The following is a 15,148-nucleotide window of genomic DNA, read 5'->3' on the forward strand; positions in this document are numbered from 1 at the left end:
CGCTTCTTACTGAGCTACCCCACCTGTTTTATCTCGCCTTCTTGCCCCCGTAAGGTTTGTCCCCGCATGCTACGATCACATATTTTTTCTATGAAATCTCAGACATGGAAGCTTTTGCAAGCACTTAAAATATTACTAAAACGAGTTTCTTAACGACGCGAACACAAATTCAGACATATTTTAACTGATTGCAATTTTCATTGGGTCAAATATGCTTCGACCACGATCCATGTCGAAAATCGTGCTCGATCATGATTCAAAAATATTCAAATCAAAGTGGACGGACGATTCGAATCCGACGGCTAATCGACGGCGGGTGGACTAGACAGCGACATCAAACCCGATTCCTCCGCGTCCCACCCCAGTGATCAACGGCCAACATGAGAAGAAGCCGAGCCGCTGCTTCATCGGACGGCCCAGATCTTCTCGAAGTCACCGTTACTACTACCTTACTACCACTCCATGATTCCCCCACCCCCCCGATCGCCTGCTCTCGCAGTTGCACGCCTTCCTCCCTCCGATCTACTGCTTCGTCCCCCCTCCTTTCCCGATTCCCGGCTTGATTTAGTCGGGATCGGGGTGATCTTGCCGCCGAAGAGGCTTACTCTTTCTCCGTGAAGGAAAAGCTTGGTCGGGGGAGGCCATGGAGAGCCTGATCTCGCTGGTTAACAAGCTCCAGAGAGCTTGCACTGCTCTAGGCGACCATGGGGAGGAGAACGCCCTCCCGACCCTGTGGGACTCGCTTCCGGCCATTGCGGTCGTCGGTGGGCAGGTAATCACCTCTCGGATCTCTCCGCCCGTTGCTACTGTCTTTTGCTTCTTGTTTAAGATCTTGCCCCTTTCCCTCTCCCTTACTGCGAATCAGGGTGTTCTCCTTACGGGTCATAGGGTTTCGTGTTCTGGTGGTAGATCCTTGTTGTTCAAGAGGGGAATGCTAGGTTTGAGTGGGAAGATCTAGCCTTGGTGCTTGATCTGGGGTCCTCTGATGTCTTTTCCTTTGGATGATTGGACATCGGACCCAGACGTTTTGACATAATTGAAGCTCCTTTATAGGTGCACATTCTATATTTACTGTGCTAAAGGTATTGTTATTTGTCCGTTTGCTTGTACTAATCTGACATTATCTTTTCTGTTCTATGCATTTATCGTGGTTAGACGGTTAGTCTCTGATTTTTATTTTTGGCCGCGTGTTGAAATATTTGGCGGCACATTGAAATTCCAAAACTTTTCCTAAAAGAAACAAAGTAGCAGTCACTAGTTATTGCCATCTCTAATGGCCTAAAATATTGTAATCGAAGATATGTCACATCCTTTTCTCTCTGTTAAAATTGACACGAGAAAACCAAGTCTCTTGAGTTCAATGATCCTTCAAAAAGAATAATAAAATAGCTAATATTGTTTTGGATAGTCCTGTACTAATGTTAGAATATTTTGAGATTTAACTATTGAATTGGTTTATTGTGATGTTCATTTCCTGTCAGCAGAAGAAGCATGGATGAAATTTTCCCTTTATGTTAATCTAGTTATTGTATGTGTTTCATATATACTCAAAAGCTAAGACAAAATGCAACTTTGTTAACTTCTGCACTGAACTGTGAGTATATTTTCTTTCATGCTGTGATTATATATGCTAGAGCTCTGGCAAGTCTTCAGTACTGGAGAGCATAGTTGGGAAGGACTTTCTACCAAGGGGTTCAGGTAACATTTGCAACTCCAATTTTATTATACTGGATATTTGCTTAGTGCTTTGATTTTGGTGGTCACTTGGTAGTTAAATGGTGTTGTTCAATTTTATAGGAATTGTTACTAGACGTCCCCTTGTCCTTCAACTACATAAGATTGATGGAGAGAGAGAATATGCAGAGTTCATGCACCTTCCGAGGAAGAGGTTCACAGATTTTGGTAATCTCATTTGTTGATAGAGTAACTTTAAGATGTTGTTTTTATTTTATAGGATATTGTCACTGTGATGGTAGTATAGAACCGGTAGTTTATAAAAAAAGGATGTTATTTTTATGTTAAAAGTTCAATTGTATGTGATGTATTTTCTCTTTTTGATGTTTAAGTTGATGTTTTACATTTTAAGTCCTAGAATATAAATTTTATGATTGTGGATCTGAATATGATGCTGTTTGTGGACCTGGTATGCATTCAGTTGTCATATAACAAAATCACTTATTTGATTCCCCTCTTTTGAGGCCATGATCTTGTTTTCGGACACCTTCATGCACTGCCATGGAAATACTCTGTTACGAGTTAATAACCATGTATCATGGGCATCAAATTGTTTTGGTACTTGCCTTTATGCACTAGTTGCACATGCATCTTACTGTGTCAGCACGGTTTCAATCTTTATGTGCCTCTCTACATGTGGCTGGAATAGTGACTGGTTGCCTTCAAGTTTGTGCCAGACTCTGGTGGACTCTTGTTTGACACAATGCACATAAATATGTTGAAAAAGTTAATTTGATGAAACTTGACTTTGCCAAATAATTGTCCTTGAGGAACTTGTGCATGACAATGTCACATCCTCACTGTTTTATTTTAGTTTTTGTTATTTGGTTGTAAATATTTTGTTCTGCATAAAAAATTACAAGTTATCTTCTGAATGATTCTTTTGACACTAAAATTCATGGATCGACCATCTTAATGCAGCTCTTGTTAGGAAGGAGATTTCAGATGAAACAGATAGAGAGACTGGTCGTTCAAAGCAAATCTCACCTGTTCCGATTCATCTGAGCATTTACTCTCCTTATGGTAAGAATGAGGCTGATGACTAGAGAATTTTTATGAACCTGTTTAAACTATGCTATATGCAAATATTTAATGAATATAGGTCCCTTAGGTAATTGTATGTGCATGTTTTCATGTCTATCTGCCAGTAGAATAGGCATGTGAGGACACTTGTGCATTCTGCACTATATGACCCAATTTAACTCTTCTGTCCATTGTTACTTTGATTTTGTTTCTTCTAGTATAGATGAATGGTGTCGTCTTTAATGAATGTCTCTCTGACCTTGTATCTAGTCCCTTGTTGGTTACTTTAGAGGACAATTTATATTGGATTACTTAGTTCTTCTGGTTTGACATATGAACTATATGTTTTCAGGTGTTCTATGAGAATCCATCAATCTGTCTTCTACATGCTTAATTGATTAGAGCTACATATTACTATGCTTTAAAGGTATTAAGGCTTACATAACCTTGGTGGGATTTCCAATTGTTGAAGTTGACCTTCTGTATAATAATTTTACAATCTAAAACTCTGGTAATTGAGCCATGGGTTCTACTAGATTGGACTTGCTATGGCTAGGGATAAGGATAATAATGTGCCTTTAAATTTATGAAATATTAAATTACAATTGAGAAAGGAATTAGTATGTATTGAGAAAGGACATCGTGTTTCTTTCTCATCTTTTATTACAGCAAGTGAGGCCTACAATTTGTCCTGTTTCGGCTTTCAGTTTATAATCGAAGTAAGCTTCTACATTTTTTTGGAAGTATTGAATCATGCTTCATCTGTTTTCTTTTGATATGTTCAAGAGTTTCACAAAAAGGGGGAAAATGGAAAATTTCAGAAGGAAACTGAAGAAAATAGTTAGGAAATTGAGGCGTATCGGAGTAAGGATGCAAATTTTGGATATTTTGTGCTTATGATTTTAGAAGTTATTAGTGAATGACAAAAACATGAAGCAGCAGAAAATATGAATATTTCTTTAGGGCACAGCAAACTATCTTCTTGTGGCTTTACGAAAACAAATAAGCGTTATGATGTCTTGAATTCATGATAACTATTTTGCTTCCATATTGGAGGATGCATTAAAGATGAAAGAGATGGGTCCCAGAAAATTATTTAAGTTGCTCAAGCCCATTGGACAATTAATTAGGGCATTGTAATCTCTTTTGGTTTAAAGATTTTGGCAGGGCCAGATTGAAGCTACAGAAACTAAAGAGATTTTGAAACAAATTTCTTGATTTATTTGAAGTTCAATAGAAATTTGGGTTGGGTTAGAAAAAGCATGAGAGTAACTGTGTTGCAGGAAGCCTGATCTCCCACACATTATTATTATTGTTATTATTAAATATCTTGGCCACTGGAACCAGGACCACCGGGCCATCTCTAGGTTCTGGGTTCGTCATTGATTTCATTTTTTAACTGGTGAGATAAACCTTGTTGGTGACAACTTAAGACTTATGGCTAAGCCATAAATCGATGTTCGTTATTTTTCTAACTTCGTTCAACATTTCTGAATTGGTATTTTATATTGTCAACAGCACATTATCTGCTGAAGAGATTTCACTGGTTAGAGGATGAACTTTTTGTATGAAATCTTTTCGAGTCATACAAGGAGAGGCACCATAATTGTGTGTGGATGGTAGAAAATAAGGTTTGATGTACCGAAGCATAACACTTAGTACGGGCGGTATGTACTGGTCCGATAAAAGACCGGTATATGTGGTACATCAATACACTCCATATAGCTTGGTACAGCTCGGTATGTCAACAAATTCCTACCTCTATATCTATCTCTGAGATGTTTGGATTTTTCAAAACTCCATAGACATGCAGAAGAGAAATGCTATCCCCACTCGGACCAAGACATAACTTTTACCAAAAGTTTATTGTGATCTTTTTGTTCAAATAACAATTAAAGTGAAGCAGGGTCAGGAACAACGAATCTCTTTATGATAAACAGATCCATTTTGCAAGTTCGTTATTACGGGTAGTTCCTACAAAGGATCGGACTAATATTGCACCGACAGTTGGTCGATACATCGGTATGGACTGGTAATATGAACTGTGGTAGAAAGTACCAAAATTTTTTGGTGCTTCAAGTTTAGATCTATAAAGGACTACCCTGCAGTATGCTGAACAAGCGTGGACCTAGATTAAGCTAGTGCATGTTGGGAGCTGTACTGGTTGTGCTGTGCCTTTTGGAGTCATGTGAACTGAAAGGTGGCTATCTTTGTGGGTCCCAGTAATACTAGAAGATAATTACCATCCTTATTTAATATGGAACCATACCTTTTTTTTTGTTTTTGCAGTAAATAATTGGGAATGATTTTCCTGTATGTTCACTTTGGCCACTTGAAGGTATTGATCTCCTCAGGATCTATACTTTTGTTACTTATTATTATTGATGTTTTTGTAGGAGAGTGAACTCTTGTTAGTGTGTTCCTCATTTTTCCATTTCATTTAAGTTTTTCTGTCATACACCTGGCTATCCTGTAAAGTGTATGTTTTGCTGCAACATAACCGGATACATATCTGAACGTAGAGCTGAAACCTTGCTGCTCCAATACTAATGCTCTCAAGTTTTGCAGTTGTGAACTTGACACTCATTGATCTTCCTGGACTGACAAAGGTGGCTGTTGGTATGTCGCCTGCCATGTTTGTTAAAGATTGCATTTTCCTTCTGTTGTTGTAAAAGTTAATAATAATAATATTATTTAACTTTATTATGCCTTTTGCAGAGGGCCAACCTGATAGTATTGTGGCTGATATTGAGAATATGGTTCGCTCATTTATTGAGAAGGTGATGCTTATAGAATATGTTATGCTACTGATTTGTCTGATTTTATTTGGTCAAATCTAATTTTCAATTTGGCTTTTTATGTACTCTGTTTTAGATGTATATTCTCTTCTTTGATGTGACCATCTAGATCAAAGTTTGATCCTTTTTTTCCTTTTGTTGACAGCCCAATTGTATAATTCTTGCCATTTCACCAGCCAATCAGGACCTTGCCACATCTGATGCGATTAAAATATCCCGTGAAGTAGACCCTAAGGGTATGCTTTGTTGATTGTACATAAAAGTAGTGATCAGCTATCATGTTTGTGTTATCTATTTATTTTCTTGAAGTTTCTTTTAAAAAAATTCCTAAGAATCATACTTTTTGATTAAATTGGTGTACCTGTTGGAAGGAGTTACTAAAATTCAAGAATCAGTCATGACAAATGAGACTCCACCGAGAGAACACAGTAGACATGAACTATAATTTATTTGTAATTCCTGAACTTGTACTTTGAAGGCAATTTTGAATGAGACTTGTCTGTTACATGCATATATATGTGTGTATATATGCAGTCCTTTTTTCCTTTTTCCAAGTCAGGTGCTTGTGTAACCATTTATTTTTTGTCTGATGTCTGTGTCAGTGGAAGGCAACATGAACATGTGTAGTTTGAAAGGGATATTAAAAAGAAGGTAACGAACTTATTATATGCTGAAATGTAGTCGATGTGATATATTTTATGGATAGGATAACTGTCAATGTGCTGACGTGCACTTTTTTTTGGGCTTTAGGATCTCTGTGTGAAATTTTTCTGTAACTGTGACGAGTCTATCTGTTTTAGAAAACAGGAATGTGCTCCATTGACAATATAACTTTTTGGCGTTTTCCATGAGGAACTAATACAACTACAAGTATACTCCCGGTAAAAATAGTAGCACATTATTCTCTCATTCATCAAGAAAACCAAAAAATAAATTCTGATGAATATCCCTTGAATTTGGGTTGTTTGAATCTATATATGTTGTGTTTTTCCTTTATCAATTGGCACTAGTGGAAGAAGTAAAAACATCTCCCTTGCTCCATATATGTTCTCATTGCATCCAATATGAACTTTGGCAGAACTTTACTTTTATGATGTATTGTTGTAAAACTTGTTTGCCTATATATTTAGAACTCTATAAGTAGTTATTTAATCACTTTGTCTTTTGATGTGTCTGAAAAATCTTAGCATCTCTACATTGAAAATGCTGAATATTATAATCTTTACGTGTATGTATGCCACTAAAATATTAATGTATGGTCATATATGCCTTTTGTAACATATTTGCAAATAATATTTGTCAAGTCCTGTGTTAGTGATCACATATGATATAGATCAGATTGGGTTGGAAATGATTGTTCATTCCAATTGAAGTATTTCATGAAGGCATAGTTTATATTATAATTACATGTTCAAATTGGGTTAAGAATTGGGAATTTAGAAAAGTACAAAAGATAGTGAAAAAGGATTTCAATTATATTAAATACATCTACGTAGATGAAATCCAACAAAATGACACCTTTAATTGTATATGGAATTTCTGATGGCTCATATACATTAAAAAACATGATAGCAAATATGGTATCCCAAAAACCCAAATGGCAAATAGAAAAACATGTTTTGGTGATTTTTCTTTCATTTAGTGATTATAGAGATCAATCTTGTGATTAATTTTTTTGTCTCCATGTTTTTGATCTAGGTGAGAGGACATTTGGTGTCCTTACTAAGATTGATCTTATGGACAAGGGTACTGATGCTGTGGATGTAAGTTTATTCCTTTCATTATTTTTTGCCACTTTTGACTTAACTGCTAGTTTGCTACTGATTTTGCTTTCAGTAATAGTATTCTCTTTCTTTTTTCTGTTTCCATAAACATCTTCATTCTTTTTTGTTCAATGAAACATTGTTGGTACTTGGTAGCATACAATCCAATTGTTCTCTTCATTATCTTCCGTATTATTGAATTTCTTTATTTTCCTATAAAATTATGCTCTTAACCAAGAATGAATTTTTAAGATTATACTGATGTGGTCCTCTTATAGAATGTCCAAATAGTAATTCACTTATGTTCATCTGATGTATCTTTCTTATTGGAGACAACAGTTTTGATTTTAACCACAAAATCATAAACTCAACTACAAATTCAATGCCGGACAAGAACATTCTGGGTACAATATCCAAATGCTGCTGCATGATCATTATTATTTTCTTAAAATTCACAAACAACTGCATTCTTATGATGCAAAATCATATGTTTATATTTATTAATTTTTATATCATCTTTGTCTTCTCACTCTATAATCAACATTGTGGCATCCGACAGGTCTGTCAGAACATTTATGTTTCCTTCAGTCACAGATAGCTCAATCTTCAATATTTTTGTTTTTTTCTTAGTCAATGAGTTAGCTGCTTGTTCTGGTCCAAGTTTTAGGTTAGCTAGAATGTAATAGTTGCGTGGCAGGGCATTATTTTTGACCTTCTAATGCTTTGTTCCAGCAGTTATTGTTTTTTCTCGTTTCTTAATGTGATCATTTAAGGGTGTTATATCACATGTTGGTTGAGTCCCTTATTCTTGTTGACTTGCTGAATTTGGTTGCTTCTGGTGTCAATAATTTGCAGCGTGCTGTTGTATATTTCTTGTGCATCTGTGGTAGTTGTGGCTCTGGTAATTTAGCAAATTTTCCTTTAATCTTTGCCAATTTAGGATGGAATTTTATTTCTATTCAATTAAAGATAACTGCTAATATGGATTTGAGTCCAGACTTTGATAGATTATTGCAAATGACTGCTTTTGATGCTCTGAATCACTACATGCCAGTTGTTTTTTGTTTGTTACTTAATGCATTTTTCAGAATTTGATTAATTAATTTTGTTTTCCTAGATATTGGAAGGAAAATCGTATAGGCTACAGTACCCTTGGATTGGTGTTGTTAATCGCTCCCAAGCTGATATCAACAAAAATGTAGACATGATTGCTGCGAGGAGGAGAGAGAGAGATTATTTTGCAAGTACACCAGAATACAAGCATCTAGCTCACAGGATGGGATCAGAGCATTTGGGGAAGGTTCTCTCCAAGGTATAACAGTTTCTGCATGTTCATGCATTGTTTGATTTGATTGAGAAGAGAACAGTATTGTACTGGTGACGTTTGGGTTTTGAGTTGGTAGTTTTGAGTAAGAGAATTGCTTATATATTGCTGTTTGCAGCATTTGGAACAAGTAATCAAATCACGGATTCCAGGCATCCAGTCTCTCATAAGTAAGACCATTGCTGAACTTGATGGTGAACTAAGTCGTCTTGGGAAACCTATTGCTGCAGATGCAGGAGTAAGTCGTCTGACAGTTAAACTGAAATACAAAAACTCTGCTCTTTGTATTGGTAATATTATAAAGTTCCTTGAATAGTGTTATTTTTTTCTTTTCATCATCTTGAGCTATCCTAGGCTCCTACCACAATATCACACATGATTTTCTATAAGGATAATTCATATTCTGTTGCTTGAGAGTTGTCGAGAGTCCCTGTATATCTGACATTAAAGAATCTTTTACATCATTGTTTTGCTAGCTGCTGGAGATGCACTGATGAACATCGAGACATTCTTAAACTACAAAATGGTGTGATTCTTATATTGTGCTTAAAGATTCTCATAAAGTTGGGCCCTTAGCTGATTATAGTAATTCACCGTTCTCAACCATTTTCATAGCTTGTTGAGCCACTTATGTTAAGTTTGAAACTTAAATCATTAACCTTGATGCACTCCATGTTCTGCATCTTCGCTTTACTAAGCTAAGTTTTCTTGTCCTTCTATGTTGATCCTCTCAGTAAGTAAGAAATTTACCCTATCTTTTCTTTTCTTAATCAAATTTTCTTCATAGTTGTAGAGTTCAAGCTGGAGATATGGCAAACATATAATATCTTCCTTCCTACATGGTTGTGTCTAATTTGTTTTTGTAGACGACTAAGATAGTTATCTTACCATTTGCAGGGCAAGTTATATGCAATTATGGAAATTTGCCGTATTTTTGATCAAATATACAAGGAACACCTTGATGGCGTGTAAGTATCCTACAATTTGCTTTAAGAGATAGTTATTCATTATCACACACTTTTGTGGTTGAAGTGTCAAGCACGGTAACTTCTGTCTTCCAGCAAAATTGTTTCTTCTTTTTTTGTATTCTCATGGTCCAAGTCCATCTTCAAAGTTCAAACAATTATGAAAATTTATCTCTGAGAATGATGATAGTCAGAAATGATAGCATCATGACATGCAGAAATGATTACATAGTGTAACTTGTAACACCCTTAGCAAAGACATATGTTCTTACTACCAAGGATCGCCGTTTCGGGTATCAGACCAGTATATACTAGTGTTTCGAAGGGGAAGATAAAGGAGAAGAGGAAGTGCAGGTGGAGGAAGAGGAGGGAGGAAGAAGAGGAGAAAGTAGAGGAAGAGATGGAAGAAGTAGAAGGAGAAAGAGGAGAAGAAGCATTCTCAAGAAGCGATTAGGGCAAAGGTCACCATGTGCGGCAAGGTAGTGGCCAATGTGAGAAGTGGAGGTTGGTCGCGGTGAGAGGTCACAACTGCATGAGAAGTGGAGGTGTCAATCATGGTGAGCAGCGGAGGTGATGTGCTTGAGAAGTGGAAGTGATTAGGTTTAGAAGTTTCCCTTTTATATGGTGGACCAGACCAGTGGCGATCCGTGTACCAGTTGATGCTCGGACCGGAATGTACCACCCATTTTTACTGGTTCAGGCGGAACGCCATTGCTTATTATCGTATAGATGGATGGATATTAGCTTGATATCAGGAATAGGTGCTCTTGTACATCACAAACCTCTTTAACTCTTCATGGTAGTTATGGTCTACGATTTATGGCAATGTGAAGTCATAAAAGGTGACACCTGTTCTGTTAATTTTACCAGTGTTATTGCATTAGCATGCGATTGTAGTGTTATTGTTTGGCATAAATTGTGCTATTACTCTGCAGGCGACCTGGTGGTGAAAAAGTTTACAATGTTTTCGATGCACAACTCCCTGCTGCTCTGAAAAGATTGCAATTTGACAAGCAGCTCTCAATGGAGAATGTGAGAAAACTTATCACTGAAGCTGATGGGTACCAGCCTCACTTAATAGCTCCTGAGCAAGGTTACCGTCGTCTCATTGAATCTTCATTGGTCTCTATAAGAGGTCCTGCCGAAGCAGCTGTTGATACAGTACGCAATTTACCGAACTCATAATTTCTTTGGTTTATTGTTCTTTTGTGCCATGCTGAAAACACATTTGTTCCTGTGGGCTATATGCTATTTTGTTAAGTTTTTCATCTTCATTTAGGTTAAGTTTTTTCTTCATCTTGTTTATTCTTGGTATTGATTAGAGGCAATGACCATCTTATTTGCTATTTTGGTTGCACCTTGGACGCCAAAGAGAAGTCACTGTACATCCAAGAACGTAGTAATACTTGTGCTAATCAAAGTAGATTGCAAGGAGCTTGGAAATAGTAAATGAGCTAGTGGTAGTGGTTGTTATTATCCTGAAGTAATATGGAGTTAAGATGAAGAACCATTGGGAGTTTTCAATGACTATAACCGATTTAACTAGTTCTCTTTAAGAATAATGCTGATGCTCCTTTCTTATTGTTGCATCTTTAGCTAACTTATTGAGGTGTTGATTCCAGTACCCTATCTCAAATTTGTCAGAACTTTTTTTTTCTTTTCCTGATGCCCTTACATAACAAGGTAAAGAAACTATTCTTTTAATCAAATCTTTTTCCAAATCTAGATCTTGATGTATCTTTCTGCATCAAGCAGAAAGGTGTTAATTCCTTAATGAGCAATATCAACTATTGTAACCCCAGCAGTTTGTTATGCTCCTTTGACTAACTGAATTTCTTTTTCTGGCAACTGCAACATCAGACCTTTCAAATAATTTTGTTATAATCACCCCAAAGCAGTAACAAATAGCTCAAGCGAAGTGATCATCAGTGTTTTCTTACAGCATAGAGAAGGCTTATGAATATATTCTTTTATGTTTACTGCTCCGCAGAGTACTGCATCATGAATTCATATTAGTATGAAAGGTATAAAATTGAATTATTTGCTTCATTGATTATCACAAGTAACAACTTTATTTCTTTTCATTTATCTGCTAACCATTGTTTCTATGGCATTTGGTGTCTATGGTAGTATATTTTATTTGTTCATTCGTACTACTTGTTTTCAGGTTCATGCTATATTGAAGGAGTTGGTTCACAAGGCTATTAATGAGACTCTGGTATTTTATACTTGCTCAGCTGTTGCAATTTATGTTATGATTACTTCTTTCTTTTTTCCGAATACATATTTTTTCTTTCCATGATGCTTTAGTCATCTTTTCTCTGGTTAATTTTCTTGAAAAACATGTCTGCTAGTGGAAGAATTTGTTGTTGTAATATCTGTACCAAAATAAAAAGCATGCCATACCTATTGTTGTTTGTATTATATTTAAGCAATTCTACATTTAAATCTTTTTGTTACTCTGCAAGTTTAGTTAGTTATTGCATTTAACCTGTCATGCATAATTTTTGGTGAACTGTTCTCGATCTGTATGTCTTAGCTGAATTGAACTGTTTTGTGAGCTTGCTCAAGTCTTGGCCATTTTAACATTTTGTGACGTGCATATGATCCTTGATAGTGAAAATTTGGATGTGCATATGATCATTAATTTTATAGCCAGGTGATAAGTCTTCTAGTTGCTAACTGCAACTACCACTCTTGTTACTGATGACTAGCTGTTGAATTTTCAGTGGGGTATTGTAGTGTTTGCTGATGTTTTGAGTAAAGCAATATATTGGGAGGTATCTTACTGGTACAGGCATATGCCAAGGCACAGATTCCCATGCTGTGTCCTAGTTATATCTTGTAGTTTCTATCGACACATGTCCTTGCCCATCTGGTACCTTTGCTGGCACAGCCAATCCATATATTGTGGATGCATTGCATTGTCCCTAATGCGGATTGGTAGTGATATTACACTTTGACCTGCAATGTCTTGATCATTAAATGGAAAAGTAAGTGCCTCTGGTCAAGTTAACACATGTAATCGATGTTTCCTTATATAATGTTCATTTGGGTCTTAGAGAAGATGATCTGCCAATGTTTGAGAATCTGAAAAGATAAAGGATATACATGTTTTTCCCCTTTTGCTTGTTGATGTGACAAGTAACAATAGATGACAAGATTTTGTTATGCTGTGACTAATACTGGAAACAAGTTTAAAAATTTAAAGAGACCCAAAAGTCCTGGATGGTGTAAACAGCTTCTCCGCTACATTTGTCCTTCCTTTCTCCAGCACTTCACTAGTTTTGATCAATTGGAGTTGGAATATCAGAACTCAGATGTATGTATGTTGTAACATTGGCATGCCACTTAATTTTGAATTCTTTTCCAACATCGAAAAATTATGAAATGAGACAAAAGGTTATTTCAGTGTAACTATGTAACCTTCTTTATTCTTTTTTATTTAAGAATTTCTCAGGTCTCCTTGTGAGAAACAAACTGATTTTATTCTGATTGATCTTTTGCAGGAGCTGAAACAATATCCTACTTTACGAGTAGAAGTTGGCAATGCAGCTTTTGAATCATTGGAGAGAATGAGGGAAGAAAGCAGAAAAGCAACTCTTAAGCTAGTTGATATGGAATGTAGTTATCTGACTGTAGATTTCTTCCGGAAGCTTCCTCAGGATATCGAGAAAGGCGGAAATCCAACACTTTCTATTTTTGATAGATACAATGACTCTTATCTCAGACGTATAGGTGAGCTATTCTATATGGCATCTGATTGTTTAGAATGTTTAATATGATTCATAATTGTGGATCCTTTTCAGTTTCAAGTACATGCATTTTCCATTTGTTTTGATATGGCTCGATCCTATGAAGATAACTGATCTAATTGCATCCTTGTAATCCTTTAGCTTTGAAAAGCAATGTCCCAATATTGACAGCATACTGGATGGCATTCTACTTGTAACAGGAACAACTGTTCTGGCATATGTCAACATGGTATGTTCAAGCTTGCGGAACTCCATCCCAAAGTCTATTGTTTACTGTCAAGTGCGAGAGGCTAAACGCTCCTTGCTTGATCATTTCTTTACTGAGTTGGGGAAAAAGGAGGTGAGATTGTATAGTAAATTTCAATAAAGTTTTAATTAAGAAGTGCTGCTATCAATGCTTATCTGCTTGTTTCCCTATATATCTGATATATGTTCTGCTATTATTGTTCAAGATATTTCTTGTGTCCTGCTGAGTTTGATTATTTCTGTTGGAGATTATAATCCAATAGTATTAGATTGAAAGCTAGTCATCCATCATAAAGCCTGGAGCACAAATTGACCTGTTTCTGTCTAATTACAATTACTCACAGGAGGCGTTGGCAGGAGAGGTGGGGGTCTGGTGGACCCATTCCTTTGATCCCAACCTACAAGGATCTAGGAAATTTAGGAAGATCATAGTCTGTTAGTTATCAGGTTTTCGAGCACAGTTTCATTGAGAAACTGGCTATTCTAACTCAGATCTTCAGATCGGATAAACAAAAATGACATATTATGATTGAATGATTCCTTGATTGGTTAATCTAGATTGGTTTGGACTGGTTGATCTCAATCGCAACTGATGCAAAGCAACAGTTGGAACCTGTGTATGTTGTTCTTCGACTTTGTCATAATTGTGTTTTTCACATTAAAATGAGACATCTAGGTCTTGGGCTATAAGGATGTCATATTTCTGTTTCAACATCTTTTGGTCAGCATATCATCTAATAGTTCTTTGAACTTGACTCTGCAGACGAAGCAGTTAGGGTCATTGTTGGATGAGGACCCAGCAATTATGGAGCGTAGAACTGCCCTTGCAAAGAGACTAGAGCTATACAGAGGTGCCCAAGCTGAGATTGATGCAGTAGCATGGGCTAAGTAGGGAGATGCAGGGGATCACATTGTTCCTCTCTTATAATTTTCACTCTACAAATAGATTCATCTACAAGTCTCTCTCTCTCTCTCTCTCTCTCAATCACTCTCTCTCTGTTTCACGCTATATGCATATCTTGTGTGACTATGTCTGGAGCATGATGATTTAATTTTCAGTTTGTTACCACTTTATGTTGGATGATTAATTAGGGGCGTTTCCTTTTACCCATGATATAGAATGTATAATACATGATTCCTTCCCGAGCATAATATGATGTGCTCTCCTGGAGAAATGAATTTGAGTCTTTTGTCGTAATTATCTCGAGTTCTAACCATAATTTTATGGTAATTACCTGAGAAATGTCCATCGGGAAGCTTATATAAAAGGCTGTGTGCGTGTGACAAGAATGTTCTTTTTTGTTTCATTTGTATGCTTTCTCTATATTTCTGTTACTGCTTGAATTGAACTTTGAAGCAAGTTTTTTCAAGTGCAATGCAGCTCAGCTGTTCAGTGTGTAGTAGTCTTACCCTTTCTTTGTTTGAACTAATGCAATACTGTTGAGCAGTTTACAGGCATAAAAGTTCTAAATGCTTGTGATTCACTGGATATATTAATGAAACTTACCTTCTTTTTGGTTTCCATGATGTCAGGTCTCAG

At 36.3% G+C, this 15,148-nt stretch overlaps 1 protein-coding gene across 1 annotated transcript; it reads left to right on the top strand.

Annotated features, from left to right (window-relative positions):
- The first annotated feature begins 461 nt into the window (after nucleotides 1-461).
- Nucleotides 462-14,806, top strand: LOC103996106 (dynamin-related protein 5A). Its single transcript, XM_009416931.2, has 16 exons — nucleotides 462-772; nucleotides 1,635-1,698; nucleotides 1,798-1,902; nucleotides 2,656-2,757; nucleotides 5,326-5,376; nucleotides 5,476-5,537; nucleotides 5,701-5,791; nucleotides 7,254-7,318; nucleotides 8,436-8,630; nucleotides 8,761-8,880; nucleotides 9,540-9,610; nucleotides 10,543-10,768; nucleotides 11,775-11,825; nucleotides 13,117-13,345; nucleotides 13,563-13,702; nucleotides 14,372-14,806. Exons 1-16 carry the CDS (start codon nucleotides 644-646, stop codon nucleotides 14,498-14,500), a joined length of 1,830 nt encoding a protein of 609 aa, XP_009415206.1. The 5' UTR covers nucleotides 462-643; the 3' UTR covers nucleotides 14,501-14,806.
- Nucleotides 14,807-15,148: the final 342 nt, after the last annotated feature.

This window comes from Musa acuminata, chromosome BXJ1-8 (assembly GCF_036884655.1).
Source record: "Musa acuminata AAA Group cultivar baxijiao chromosome BXJ1-8, Cavendish_Baxijiao_AAA, whole genome shotgun sequence".
Lineage (NCBI taxonomy): Eukaryota > Viridiplantae > Streptophyta > Magnoliopsida > Zingiberales > Musaceae > Musa > Musa acuminata.

Bases quoted from the DNA above. Each gene is read 5' to 3' on its own strand.
- LOC103996106 (XM_009416931.2), top strand. From the start codon at position 644: ATGGAGAGCCTGATCTCGCTGGTTAACAAGCTCCAGAGAGCTTGCACT. The intron at 1,903-2,655 runs GTAATCTCATTT...ATCTTAATGCAG, and splicing joins GAAGAGGTTCACAGATTTTG to CTCTTGTTAGGAAGGAGATT. The intron at 2,758-5,325 runs GTAAGAATGAGG...CAAGTTTTGCAG, and splicing joins GAGCATTTACTCTCCTTATG to TTGTGAACTTGACACTCATT.